Source organism: Pseudoliparis swirei, chromosome 1, assembly GCF_029220125.1.
Source record: "Pseudoliparis swirei isolate HS2019 ecotype Mariana Trench chromosome 1, NWPU_hadal_v1, whole genome shotgun sequence".
Taxonomy (NCBI): domain Eukaryota; kingdom Metazoa; phylum Chordata; class Actinopteri; order Perciformes; family Liparidae; genus Pseudoliparis; species Pseudoliparis swirei.
The window spans coordinates 14,685,724-14,698,312 of NC_079388.1; the positions used below are offsets into that span (position 1 = coordinate 14,685,724).

The 12,589-nt window shown below is 45.2% G+C and overlaps 1 protein-coding gene across 6 annotated transcripts in view; it reads right to left on the reverse strand.

Moving 5' to 3' along the window:
- fam49al (family with sequence similarity 49 member A, like) overlaps positions 1-12,589 on the reverse strand; it is a 33,680-nt gene continuing 21,091 nt past the window's right edge. For 4 of the 6 annotated variants that reach the window (XM_056416486.1, XM_056416503.1, XM_056416478.1 and 1 more), the window contains 10 exons: positions 11,774-11,853; positions 8,219-8,340; positions 6,154-6,259; positions 3,147-3,283; positions 2,963-3,040; positions 2,713-2,829; positions 1,786-1,865; positions 1,281-1,407; positions 604-674; positions 1-514 (listed from right to left, as the gene is read on the reverse strand). In XM_056416486.1, coding sequence (XP_056272461.1) covers positions 451-514; positions 604-674; positions 1,281-1,407; positions 1,786-1,865; positions 2,713-2,829; positions 2,963-3,040; positions 3,147-3,283; positions 6,154-6,259; positions 8,219-8,340; positions 11,774-11,846 — 975 coding nt within the window. In that variant the 5' untranslated portion in view covers positions 11,847-11,853 and the 3' untranslated portion in view covers positions 1-450. The remainder of the gene's footprint in view (positions 515-603; positions 675-1,280; positions 1,408-1,785; positions 1,866-2,712; positions 2,830-2,962; positions 3,041-3,146; positions 3,284-6,153; positions 6,260-8,218; positions 8,341-11,773; positions 11,854-12,589) is intronic. The other 2 variants (XM_056416512.1, XM_056416520.1) reach the window with 1 other exon arrangement.

Genomic DNA, 12,589 nt, shown 5'->3' on the forward strand with positions numbered 1-12,589 from the left:
TGCTGGAACACGAACCCTTTTTATTTATTTTATTTTCTTTTGTACATTTTCAGCTTCTGAACTTTTTTAATGTGTTGCAATATAACGTCTTTAACCGTCTTTATTCCTCTTTCATCTTTATTCCTCTTTCATCTTTATTCCTACTTCTTTTCCTCTGCTGCGGTTCACCTGTTTTTTTCATATATATCTATATTTTCTTTTCCTGCCTTTTTCTCTTTCTTCTCTTTTCTATACTTTACAAAATGAGAGACAGAATGATGGACAGCTGACAATATATATAATTATTTCTCCTCTTCTTAATATCATCAGGTTTTCTTGAGCCTGGGAGACGAGTTTCCTTTTTGTTCGTCGTAAACAAACGGGTTTCATCCTCCTCCTCCTCCTCGTCTTCTTCTTCTTCTTTTCTCCTCCAAGTGCACTCCTCCTTTCCTCCCTCGCTCCTCCTCCTCCTCATTGCAGCAGGGCCCTGATTTGTTTGGAGGTGCTGTCATCGTTTAGATGCCGTGTCGTGTACCTGAGGAAGGGAGGCGTGTTGAAGTCATCTCTGTGTATGTCACACACACACACACACACACACACACACACACACACACACACACACACCTCAGTGCGTTCAGGAGTCCCTCCACGCTGTTCGACGGCTGCTCTTTCAGCACCTTGATGCAGCCCTTCATCTACCGAGGACAACACCAGAGGTCAGAGGTCAGAGGAAGGTCAGACGCATCAGGTCAGGAAAAATGTTGACACGACAACGTTCAGTTTGTTTCAACAACAAACATTTATGGAAAAAGTAAAAATATTTAGTATTTAACAATAAACGGTGCAAATGAGAAAAAAGACGACGTGAACCTCTCTCGCTCGCTCTCTCTCTCTCTGTCTGTCTCTCTCTCTCTCTGTGTGTCTCTCTCTCTGTCTCTCTCTCTCTCTGTGTGTCTCTGTGTGTGTCTCTCTCTCTCTCTCTCTGTCTCTGTCTCTCTCTCTCTCTCCCTATCGAGGTTGATGACGATCAACGGCTTTTAATGATAGTTATTAAAAACGGCACCAAAAAAAAGTGACTCGGTCTAAAGTCTGTAATGCAGCTGTGATTATGTATTGTTATCAGTGTGTGTGTGTGTGTGTGCAGCACCGTAAACACCCATGTCCATTTTAGTACATTAGCAAAAGTACCAGACGAACAGGCTCCAATGTAATCCAATATAGTCTTAAAAAGGGGGATGTTGCTCAGCAACCACAAAGACGGGCGTCAGACTGTGTGTGTGTGTGTGTGTGTGCGTACTCACATCGATTTTGGAGGTCTTGGCAAAGGCCCCGACGGGGTGGACGTGGTCGTAGAGGATGATGACCCCCACCATCACCCTCATGCAGAACAGCATGGTGTCTGTGTTGGTGAACCGACAGCGGTACTCACTGGGACGGAAGAGAGGAGAGGAGGATGAAGGAGAGGAGAGGAGAGGAGGATAGAGGAGAGGAGAGGAGGAGGAGAGGAGGATGAAGGAGAGGAGAGGAGAGAGAGGAGAGGAGGGTGGAATGAAGGATAGGAGAGGAGAGAAAAGGAGAGGAGGAGAGGAGAGAAGAGGAGAGGGGGGAGAGGAGAGGACCAGAGAGAGTAAGTATATAACATTTAACATTTTAATGTGGCATGAAAGATTCCCCCCCTCCCCCCTTGTTAATTAAAATCCGGGGCCTGTGACCTTTTTTGGGGGAGAAGGACGAGCGGAGGAGGAGGAAGAGGAGGAGGAAGTCGGATTGATGGAGAGAAGGAAGAAGAGTGGAGAGAGTACTCACGGAGTCTCCAGCATGACGCGGCACACGCAGGCCATGGTGCTCAGGCAGTCCGTGGTGTCCTCGATGGGCAAGGTCTTGTTCTGGAGGGGGGGGGACGGGGGGAGAGAGAGAGAGAGAAGAGAAGTCAGCACAGAGAAAAAATCCTTTATTATTCATAATAGTTACACATAAGAAGGACGTTTATTCTTTCCCTCACTATTAAATGCACTAGTCTCCGTACTGATGTAATACCGTGTTCCGCCACTAGGGGGAGACAAAGCCCACCTAACGAGTTTAAGACAACCTGCAGCAGCAGCAGCAAACCTTTCGGATGGAGCAAGAGTCTCAAATTAATCTTCCAACACATTATAAATATATTTAGCCTCATAGAAAATGGAGAGGGGGACGATCACCAGGAAATGGTTTTCACAATAAAGTCCTCCTCTGAATACACGCATGGACGTTACATGGAGAAAATAATCCGTCAACTACAAACTGGATCAGTTTTTGGAATATTGGAAAAAATGGTTTACATACGTAACGCCTAATAGACCTGATTATATATTCATAAATCAATGAATGTAGAATAGAGAATAGATCACTCAGTTATACGTTGTTTTCTTTCAGTTTTTTTTTCTGTTTCATTCTGTCTCTCTTGTTGTTGTTTATCTTATGTTTTACACTTTATTCTCTAAATATGTGTAACTAAAATAAGCATGGTCTAAACATGGAATGTCAAGTGTGTGAGAGACATCAGTAAATGTCTAATTGAGGCCTTAAATAAAAATGAGAGGAGGAACTTTCCTGAAGTTAGATGACACGATGGAGTCGTTATCTAACGGTAACTTTAGGGCGAATTTAGGAGTAATCGACCTAAAATGTGCCTTTTTGGATGTTTTCCTCGTGTCTAGAGATGTATCTGAGGGGGGGAGGGGGGGGGGACTCTACCTCGGACACGAACTTGGTGGTGGCGTTGCTCAGCGTCTTCAGCATCGGCGTGGCCTCGGCGTAGAACAGGGACATCCGATTGGCCATCTCGTTGTTGACCTCGTTCTCCGCCTCCAGCTGCGAACGGATAATCTCTCTTTTACGCGATCCCCCGAACAGCGGCACTTCTCTTCGGAAAGGAAACGCCTCGGTCCCCTCACGAGCGAGGAGGAGGAGGAGGGGGAGGAAGAGGAAGCCGCGGAGGCCTCACCTGCTGGTTGTTCAGCCGGTTCCTGCTGATGGTCCTCCTGTAGTAGCTGAAGTCGTTCTGAATGGCGGGATTTGTCATCTGCACGGCGAGAGGGGAGAGAGAGAGAATCGCGATATAGATGTTTTATGAGGCCGAGAATTTAGAAAAAAGAAAGAAGGAGAGGAAGAAAGAGACTCCTCGTCACCTTCAGTTCATCGAAGCTGAGAGTGAAGTGAAGGATCTCAGCGAACTGCTTGGCGAGCGCCTGCTCTCTCTCCAGGTGCTGCATGGGGGCGTACGGCGGGCTGGTCAGCGCCTCCAGCAGGCTGCGCAGGGCGTTCTCTGCACACACACACACACACACACACACACACACGGACGTTGATTGTACGGACTCTCATCTCCTGGCGTTCACATACTGCTGTGATTCTCTCTTGATCTGGATTCTCTTTTATGTCCCCGGATGTAGGAACAGAACAAAAACGGCTTTGGACCGGTTCTGTCAGCTCCTCGCTGGGCTTCACTGGAGTCCTGATGGGCATTCATAGACCCCTGGGACCCCCTGACCAGGGCTGGGGTCCTCAAACGGGGCCTTCTGGCTGAGATTTAACATTGAATGTGACCATAAATGAACCCTTGGAGTCTGACCGCTCTGGTAAAACATGCCTGATGAACACAACATGTGATTTTTATTTTGTGTCCGCGTGTCGTCTCTTCATGTTCCCTCAGCGTTCATCCTCATGGCGATCATTTAAAGATGCGTTGCAATCCTCTAATTGTCAGACTCAACACGGACGGCTAAAAAAAAAAGAAGAAGAAGGAAAGAAGAATTTATGCAGAAAAAACGGAATTTTCATCTTTTTTACAGTGCCCTCCGTTCTTCATCTTCCTATCGTTTACCCACAATGCACCTCGGCGGCCAACACTCGCGGTCAGACATTCGGGTGTGTTGTGAGCGGCGGGTTGCGGAGCTTCAGTTACACCGCCTGCTCCACAGAGGTCACACACCCCGTGACCTCTGAGTCACATCTCATGCTGCTGGACCTAAACCTTTCCACTGCAACACACACACACGCACACATGCACACACACACACACACACACACACACACACAGAGGCTCTCTGTAGTACTGCCTCAGAAGCCTCTCCTCTGCATTAATAATGCACGAGGGCCTTCTATAAATAGATATCCGCCGGCTCCTGAGGGCAAACATACCCTGACGGAGGAGAGAGACCCTCCAGCTGTTTGCTAACCCCCCCCCCCCCCCTTGTTGTCCCCTTTGGTCAAATAAACAACTCCCATCCACTCGTTAATATTTCATCCCTCCATCCGAGGAGGGCGGGAAGGCGACCAGACATCTTTTTGTTGTGCCGTATCTCGCGGATGCATTAGTGCAGACACATTATCATTAATTATTCGTCGTGTCTCTTTCCTCTGCTGGCTGAGGACACGATGTCCAACCAGATCGAAGTTTTATTATTGGAAGAGCAGAGCGGAGGCGGCGGCAGGCAGCCCAGCTCTCTCTCTCCCTCTCTCTCTCTCTCCCTCTCTCTCTCTCTCTCTCTCCCTCTCTCCCTCTCTCCCTCTCTCTCTCTCTCTCTCCCTCTCCCTCTCTCTCTCTCTCCTCTCTGCTGGACCACCATGTACCACTGTTTCCGTAGCAACGGCTGCCTGGCTGCTAGGTCAGGATGCTGCAAAGATGGCTGAGAGGACATCATCATCGTGTGTGTGTGTGTGTGTGAGTGTGTGAGTGTGTGCGTGTGTGAGTGTGTGAGTGTGTGTGTGAGTGTGTGAGTGTGAATGTGTGAGTGTATGAGTGAGTGTGTGAGTGTGTGTGTGTGTGTGTGTGTGAGTGTGAGTGTGTGAGTGTGTGTGAGTGTGAGTGTGTGTGAGTGTGTGAGTGTGAGTGTGTGAGTGTGAGTGTGAGTGTGAGTGTGAGTGTGAGTGTGAGTGTGAGTGTGTGTGTGTGTGTGTGTGTGTGTGTGTGTGCGAGTTAAGGAATGCAGCCGGACTGAAATCGCATGTCAAAAATCTCGACGGCGGTTCTTGAAGCTGTTTCCACAACGAAGACGCTTATAAAACACGATGAGAACAACACAAGAGGACGCTCTCCTTCTTCTTCTTCTTCCTCTCTCTTGGCTTTGTCCCTGTGCTTGCTCCCCCGTATGTAATGATGTCATCTCTATAAGTCTACCTTTTTTTTCTTCATGCATGTGTTAACAGCGTCTGTCCGGCACACACACGACACACGTCGGGTAGCTTCACGCTCATTGGAGTCACAACACGTGACAAACAGACCAGAGGAAGGTTGTTGTTGTTGTTGTTTTTTGGAGGTTTTATGCAAGAAAGGCTCTCGTCGGCCTTCACAGGAGCCCGAGTGACGCTCTCCTGTCTGTGTGCACCCTTCACCTTCATCTTCTTCTTCTCATTCGACACCCAGCCGACACAGTTCAACCCCCAGACGTGCTTCTTTGACTCTCTGAGCGTGTCACACCCCCAGGTACTCTCTCGCCCGGTGGTTCTCACATGGGGGTATGTGGTGGACCCCTGGGGGGTAAGTGAAGACCCTCTAGGACAGGGGTGTCAAACTCATGTTCACCATGGGCCACATCAACCTCATGGCCGCCCTCTTAAAGGGCCGGTTGTAACTAAAACATATAAACGTATAAACTACTGCCGAACATATTGTTAAATATCTCACTTTGCATTTGATTATTGTTTATTTGAGTGTAGAAATATTACACAAGAAGATTTCTCTAATATTATAAGGTAAATCCATTTAATTTGAAACCTTCAAAATAAAAGCCCATGATATTTTTCTTGAATTTCTTTAAGAGAAAGAGGATCATGAGCCGTCAGGGGGCCACATAAAATGACGTGGCGGGCCAGAATCGGCCCGCGGGCCTTGTGTTTGACACCTGTGCTCCAGGGAGTATACGTGAGATTTGTTTTAAATATATATATTTTTTTAAATCTTTGAAAATAGTTATTTCATAAATATTCAATAAAATATAAGTGTAAGTTCGTAAACTGAATTGTATATATTAAATGCAAAATAATGCGTATTACATCTTTTTTTTCAACCCAAAATGCTTCACACTGGTCAGCGGGTACTCGGCTGAAAACAATACTTCACAGGTGGTTCATAACTCCAAAAATATTGAGAACCACTTCTAAAGACCGACTGTACGTCAGAGAGTGTACGCTCACCCAGGCGGAGGGAGAACTCGTAGAAGCGCTTCAGTTTGGCCACTAGGGGGCAGACTGCGTTCCAGGCCTTCTCCTGCAGAGCGAGGTCGCCCGGGTTCTGGATGGCCTGCGGGGGATGAACACAGATGTAACTCTCCAAGAACGATTAAAAACAACAACCTCTCCTTCCTTTCATCCATTCCTTAACGCCAGTATTTCACTTTCCACTTTATGGGAAGTGAATTTATCAAATGGCACTTATCCCTGTATTATTTGCTTATTGTGATCAATTATTCAGCACAATTAACCAAACTATCCACCAGACACAGCAACATGGGAGCTCATGATGTTTTGGTGTTATTCAGCATGTTTATGTCAACAAAGCAATATCTTTCTCAAACTGGAGTGAATGGAGCATTTGTGGGGGGAATATTTTACGCTATATGGACTTAAATACATTTACTGGCAGCAGGAGATTAATGTGTCGGATTTACGCCCAATATGTTAACGGTAATAAAGGAACATGTGACCCGGTGCAATGTTGTGACTCATTTTGATGTAATTTGTGCTACAAGGGAATAAGCCACTGCATGTTAGGCTATGTACTTTTTAATGGGATCAATTCAGTGTTGGTTTTGGTCTTTCTATTGGATTTATTGATAATAAGAAAAATACAGAATGTTGCCGGACTTATCCTTTAATTCACAGGTGTCAAACAGAAGGCCCGCCGCATCGCTTTATGTGGCCCCTGGCGGCTTTATAGACACGTGATCACCTTTTCTTAAGAAAAATATCCCATGCTTTTATTTTGTAGGTTTAGGATTAAATGGGTTCATGTTGTAATATTAGAGACATTTTCTTATGTACAATATTTCTACACTCAAATAAACAATAATCAAATGCAAAGAGAGTTATTTAACAATATGTTAAGAGGAGTTTAAAAAGTGTTTCCGGCCCTTTAGGAGGACGGCCATGACGCTGATTTGGCCCACGGTGAACATGAGTTTGACACCCCTGCTTTAATGCATAATCACATCCTTTTGAAGAAGAAGAAAAGATGGACTCACATAATGCTAGAACCAAATTCTGAATAGTTTTCCCTGGGATTAATTGAACATATAAAACCCCGGAGGGGATAAGGCTCGCTGAATCAGTAACTTCGTTTAAATCACTTCTTAAAACCCATTTTTATAGAACAGCTTTTAAGTGATGTCGTCCTTTTATGCAGTTCTTTGGTTCCCCTAATTTAGTTTGTCTGCTTTTTATTTTTTAATGTAATGTTTGTATTCTATTTGTTCTGCCTTGATTCTCTGTAGAGCACTTTGTAAACTTAGTTTTTAAAGGTGCTATATAAATATTATTATTTGTTTAAAATTATTATTATTATTATTATTAGTATTGTTATTATTATTATTATTATTATCCCTATATCAATCAGAAGAGACCCCCGCAGTCCTAATCCTCAGCAGGTGCATGTGTTGAAATAAAATAAATAAAATAAAAGCTAAATTCTATATGGCGCCATCGAAGAGTCTTTCCCCAAGTCCTCAGGTTAGGAGGCGAGGAGAGGAAACGACTCGGCGCTATTTTGTTGCCGGGCAGAGCGACGCCAACAGCTGGCCTCCAGCGACGCATCTCTTAATCCCAGCGGAGCGCCGACGGAAAAAATAAATGAACGCAGAACATATTGCATGAAGTGTTTGTTTTGAAAAAATACTTTCACACATTTCTGCCTGCATGGCGTCGAGTCAGAGCGCCGTGAGTCAAACTGAATCGACTCAACCGGAAGTGTATTAATGATCATTAAATGTGTTCATGTAACTCTGTCATGATTCATTCTGGTCACATGACGTCTATTATTCTGTCCATCCTGGAGAGGGATCCTCCTCTGTTGCTCTCCTGAAGGGTTCTTCACTTTCTCCCACTGTGAAAGGGTCTTTTCTGTGTTTCTTTGGAGTATTTCCTGATCCGATGTGAGGTCAAAGGTCAGGGCTGTTGTATGTCAAGCCCTCTGAGGCAAATTTCCACATTTTTGATATTGGGCTATATGAAATAATGAATTGAATCCACGGCCGGGTGCTCTCACTTCTCGTATCTCCTGGCCCGCTCCGTTGTAGGACTGCAGCTCGGCCAGGATCCCGTGAGCCTCCTCCAGCACGGCGCTGACCTGGTTCCACACGGCTGTCTCCGCCTCCGTGGGTTGAGCATCTGGAAGGGGGAAGAGGAGAGAGAGAGAGAGAGAGAGAGAGAGAGAGAGGAAGTGAAAGTGTGACGTAACGTCCGGTTGGCGGCAGAAAAAGAGGAAGAGGAAAGATGGAAGCGAGGAGGGGAGAAAGATGTTGAGGAGAGAAGGAAGTTAGTGAGGAAGGAGGAGCTGAAAAGATAAAAATCCTGAGATGAATAATTGCTCACGGTAAAAAAGCTCAAATGTGGATATTTCTGCATTTCACACGGTCCGCCGCCATCTCAGGTTAAACATCGTGCGAGTAAAAAACGAACGATGGAATTCTTTTTTACCCACCGTGGCGTTGTAACCATGGTTACCCCGTTAGCCACGCGCTGTCGCACAGGGAGGCGTCTCATAAGGACCCGGAGACGACGAGTCGGTTCCACCTCGGGGATGATGACTCCTAAAACTGTTCTCATCTCAGCTGCTCATTCTGAGTTATATGTCAGATTAATCCGACTAGCCGAATCCTTCTTTCCCTCACTTTTAAAAACATATTTTTATTATCTTGAGGTTTAATTGTGAGACACGGGAGCAGCCGGGCGGCTCACTCGTTCTCTCAGACCGAGCGGCGCTTACTGTAAACTATATTATAACTATATATTTACCCCGTGTTTCTCTTTATTTACCCCGTGTTTCTCTTTATTTACCCCGTGTTTCTCTTTATTTACCCCGTGTTTCTCTTTATTTACCCCGAGTTTCTCTTTATTTACCCCCGTGTTTCTCTTTATTTACCCCGTGTTTCTCTTTATTTACCCCGTGTTTCTCTTTATTTACCCCGTGTTTCTCTTTATTTACCCACGTGTTTCTCTTTATTTACCCCGAGTTTCTCTTTATTTACCCCGTGTTTCTCTTTATTTACCCCGTGTTTCTCTTTATTTACCCCGTGTTTCTCTTTATTTACCCCCGTGTTTCTCTTTCCTCCAACGATCCGTCTCCGAGCGTGAGGTTTGACCCCGGCTCTCTACACGTTCGGAGAAATAGTAATCATGGAATATTTGCTACCCCACGTGTGCTGGCACAACAGGCGCGGCGAGCGCAGCTATTTCTGTCACGACTTCCCTTCAATGGGACTTTCTCTTGTAAACAACAACATGTTTACTAGTTTCAGGAATAACGAAACGAACGGAGCGGCAAGACGAGAAGATCAATACCTCGTTTACATCCGTGCATAACCGCTAAATATAAACCTGGAGATATGTGGTAGTTAGCTTAGCTTAGCTTAGCTTAGCAGGGGGAAACTGTTAGCCTGTGATATTACTAATCCTACCAGTCTAACTCTGCCTGTGATTGGCTCACCCTGATATTCTTACTCTAAACAATCATTACTTTTGCCTAAATCTAACCAATGAAGTGGATTGGCCAATCAGAGGCAGGGTAGGGCGAGTCAGGCCTTTGCTACGTCAGGATTTATAATGTATCGCGCTCACTTTGGGTGAAAGGTTTGCCTGAATGGTGTTGAAGGTAGTGGACTATATTTATTTAAAGGGTGCACAGATTAAACACATTATATATATATAACATCTTTTTTGAGCTTTATAGGTGCTTTGTCACTTTTGAGCTAGGCTAGCTGTTCCCCCCTTTTGTCCAGTCATCATGCTAAACTAAGCTAAGCTAACCTAAGCGACTCCTGTCTGTACGGTAAAATATGAAAGAGAAAGCAAATGAGCTCACGTTCCAAAATGTCCACTTTCCCTTAATACATGTGAGATGCTTTAATTTAGCACGTGAGAATGAGCGGTTGCTGTTTGCGTTGGACACGGCGGCGGACTCCATGTTTTCATGTGAAACGCGAGAAATTATCCACATTGTCATCTTCAGATTTGATCCTTCAAAAGTTTTTTTTTTTTTTAACACTGTATAATAATTAGCATTCAGACATAAATAGTTCAACGACGCCTCAGAATAAAGTTTAAACCACACTGTGGGCCGTGTGACGGAGCTGACTGTCTCTGGGTCGAGGAGAGCTCACAGATGGCATTGGGGTAGTGGGGGAGGGGGGGAGGGAGGGGGGGGGGGGTCTGACTCATTCCACTTGCTTTTGAAATACAGTGAATCACGGGCAGGATAAATGAAAAGGGAAACTCAGCATGTTTGACAGCTGACGTCTCTTGCCAGCAGTGAGCTCTCCAAAGCCCACGTACAGTCAGTTAGGGAGGAAGAGGAGGAGGAGGAGGAGGAGGAAGCCAGCTGTTAAAGGACGGAAAAGTGGTCGAGGAGGAGCAGAATATATCGGGATACACGGCAAAAATATCTCCATCTCAACAATTTATTTTGTCTCATAATCAGCCTTTTTTCTATATTGAGTCATGACAACATGTGAAGCGCCCGTTAGCAAAGATGCTAAAAGGCTAAATTAAGACGGTGAACAATATTACAGCACATGAGCATGTTAGTGTTGTCATTGACTAGTTTAAATGCACACTCATAGTTCCCTAATATCCCAAATATGTCAATATTCCGAATTTGACACCGCTCCTTTTTGCATTAAGATGTTCTTAATTCGGCTTTATTAATTTCCCGTTTACGACCAGCTAGCCGGACGACGTGTTCGGGGCATCGACGCCTGTCAAAGACAGCCCAGATTTACGTTGATTGGAATACGCAGGGCTCCATGTAATTATTCATGAGTGATATAAACAGCTTATTGGGTCATATTGTCTTCAGGGTAACCGTAATACGTGGTGCATGTCGGCGTGGTCACTTTGAGCATGCTAGTGTGCTGATGTCACAGATACGGCAAGATGGCCACCGTCTTTTTTTATACAGAAGATTTCAAGGCCAGAAATGAAACGTTGAGATGGATTTTTTTTTCTCGCACTTCAACGTTTAGAACTCACTGACTGGGAAATTGAGAAGAAAAAGAAAAAGGGGAAGATAGTTTCTTGATCTTTTTCCCCTCTTTCTTTCAGCTTCTCTCTCTCGCACACAGACACACACACAGTAGGGGATGAGGGGATGAGGGGATGAGGAGGCGGAGGAGGGATGACGATGAGACTTTTTTTGTTCTCCGTCGTCATCCCCGAGCAACAGGAACCCGCGCGGGACCGGCATTTACAAAAGACATTTTTTGGGGGTGCTTAGCAGTCGAGATCAAAGCATCATTGTTGTCATTTTGCAACGGCGTCACCGCACCATTGTGCATCCCTCTGTGTCTAATAGGATGTGGCGCGTGTGAATCAGAGTCTTTAGAAAGAAGCCAAAAAGCCTTTTTCGTTAAAATGCCGGTCTGCGGAGCAGAAATCAAACGATGAACAGTTGGGCTGAGGGGGGAGTAAAGGGGGGGGGGGGGGACGAGGAGTGTAAAGATGACACAATGGCCGGCTGAGATCGATGGAATGAGGAAAAGAAAAAGCAAAAGGCAAACGAAGAGAAAGGGATTAACTCCAAAAAATAAGAAGCGGATGGTCTCACGTTCAAAGTCAAGGAAAACTATTGGGCCATGCTCAAGTTCGGCGCAAGCCAGCACTTTCAGGAGGTTTCCCATGAGCCCCCTGGAACAGAGAGAGGGAGAAGTCTGTGGGTGATGAGGGGACAGGTGTCGGGGTTGTGCGCGTGTACACGTGTGTGTGTGTGTGTGTGTGTGTGTGTGTGTGTGTGTGTGTGTGTGTGTGTGTGTGTGTGTGTGTGTGTGTGTGTGTGTGTGTGTGTGTGTGTGTGTGAGAGAGAGGTGAAGGTGGTGGACTGGATGTGAGGGCGTGGTTGGAATGGCGTGGTGGATGTATGTCCCGGGTGGAGCACGGCAACACGAACACAGAGCTCCTTCAATCCCACTCCTGGTTTTATTTAGAGATCACTGATTTGGCGATGGTGGTAATCCTCAAAGGTTAAAGGTCAAACGTTTAAAGGGTTAAATGGGACGTGGCAGAGAGAAGCGTCCAATCGAAATCTAATTTAATGCACAAATGAGCTTCACCTTTTAATGGCTCACATCTTAAAAATATTTAGGATGAGATTAGTTTAGATTGAGCAATTATCCCAAGAATGAATACTAGAATGTATTCGTCGTGATATATTACATTAAAATAATCAAAGAATCTAATGAAAAAAATGTTAAAACACTGTCATTATGAATATGTATGAGTGCTCTGATTATTCAGTGCTATAAGAAGATAGTAAACACTATAGGTATGTTTTATGATGCGATTCTAATCCCATAAAATCATTTTTTAACGAGAATGGGCACTCGGTAGAGCACATACCTTCGCATATCACAAGATTGGGCATTGA